Here is a 1,473-nt window from a genome sequence, read left to right on the forward strand (position 1 = left end):
TGACTCTGTCAGGGCCCCCCATGAACAGTTGTTCAGCCCATGCACTGCAGAAGTGAGGCAGCACTGTGCACATAATAGACATTGTAGATTTGTATGTTATGACAGTTTTTCAGCAGGTAGTTATCTGGTGCCTTGTTCTATCATAATTGGTATATTAGAGCAATTTCCCAACAGATGGAAGGAAAGGGTCTTGAGGTAGGAGTGCTTTCCCAACAGCGTGGCATGGGCTGGTGGCAGCTCTGCTCTCCCTTCTACCAAGCTACCCTCTCTGGGCCTCAGTTTCCTCATCTATAAAATGAGGGCTTTGGACTTGAGGATCGGTAAGGTCCTTTCGCTCTGACTCTGTGTGAGCCTCGTAGGAGCTGCTAAGTATCTATTGATTGACTGATCGATCGCTGGGGCTGGCAGCTTTGTGCAAGGCTGCCATTTCTGCCCCTCTGCTGTGCCTGCTCTTGACTCCGTGTCTGGTCTCCAAGGAGGAGAAGTCCCCACCAGTGAACAGGGACCCCTCTGAGCTCAGGACACCATGGCTGCGTTGGCACCACTGCGGAGCCTGGAAGAGGAGGTGACCTGCTCCATCTGCCTTGATTACCTGCGGGACCCGGTGACCATTGACTGTGGCCACGTCTTCTGCCGCAGCTGTACCACCGACGTCCGCCCCGCATCAGGGGGCCGCCCTGTCTGCCCGCTGTGTAAGAAGCCTTTTAAGAAGGAGAATATCAGGCCAGTGTGGCAGCTGGCCAGCCTAGTGGAGAACATCGAGCGGCTGAAGGTGGACAAGGGCCGGCAGCCGGGGGAAGCGGCCCGGGAGCAGCAGGACACGAGGCTGTGCGAGCGGCACCAGGAGAAGCTGCACTACTACTGCGAGGACGACGGCAAGCTGCTGTGTGTCATGTGCCGGGAGTCCCGGGAGCACAGGCCCCACTCGGCCGTCCTCGTGGAGAAGGCAGCCCAGCCCCACAGGGTAAGCCCTCCTCACCCCCGCAGGGAGGGATGCTCTGCTTGGCACCCACCCGGAGGCGAGGCCTGGCGCAGACCCCTCAGAAGGCTTCTCGCTGGCCGAGGACTCAGCCCGAGTCCACCCTCCTGCCTCAGCCCAGAGCATCCCCACTGCTTGTCTTTCTACAGGAAAAAATCCTGAACCACCTGAGTACCCTAAGGAGAGACAGAGACAAAATTCAGGGCTTTCAGGCCAAGGGAGAAGCTGATATCCTGGCTGTGCTGGTAAGTGAGGCTGTTGAGGGAAAGCTCTGAGGCAGGCAGCTGGCTCCCTGGGAGAGGGAGCCCCGACTGGACTGATGGCCGGGAAGCCTGGGCTTTAGCCCAGGTCCTGCCGGTCTGAGCTCTATGGCTCTGGCCTGCTTCCTCGTCTCACAAGTGACTGGGTTGCCTGGATGTCAACTAAGGTCCTTCTCGTTCTGTGACTCACCGCAGCTGCAGGGCGTGTCTGCTCAGCAGAGCCAGAGTGTAGGG

The 1,473-nt window shown here is 58.5% G+C and overlaps 1 protein-coding gene across 1 annotated transcript in view; it reads left to right on the forward strand.

Moving 5' to 3' along the window:
- The first annotated feature begins 526 nt into the window (after positions 1-526).
- TRIM26 (tripartite motif containing 26) overlaps positions 527-1,473 on the forward strand; it is an 8,653-nt gene continuing 7,706 nt past the window's right edge. Inside the window, exons 1-2 of the mRNA XM_007449219.1 lie at positions 527-964; positions 1,129-1,224. Coding sequence (XP_007449281.1) covers positions 527-964; positions 1,129-1,224 — 534 coding nt within the window. The remainder of the gene's footprint in view (positions 965-1,128; positions 1,225-1,473) is intronic.

The sequence above is a fragment of the Lipotes vexillifer genome, unplaced genomic scaffold, assembly GCF_000442215.2.
Source record: "Lipotes vexillifer unplaced genomic scaffold, Lipotes_vexillifer_v1.1 scaffold657, whole genome shotgun sequence".
In the NCBI taxonomy this organism is placed as follows: Eukaryota; Metazoa; Chordata; class Mammalia; order Artiodactyla; family Lipotidae; genus Lipotes; species Lipotes vexillifer.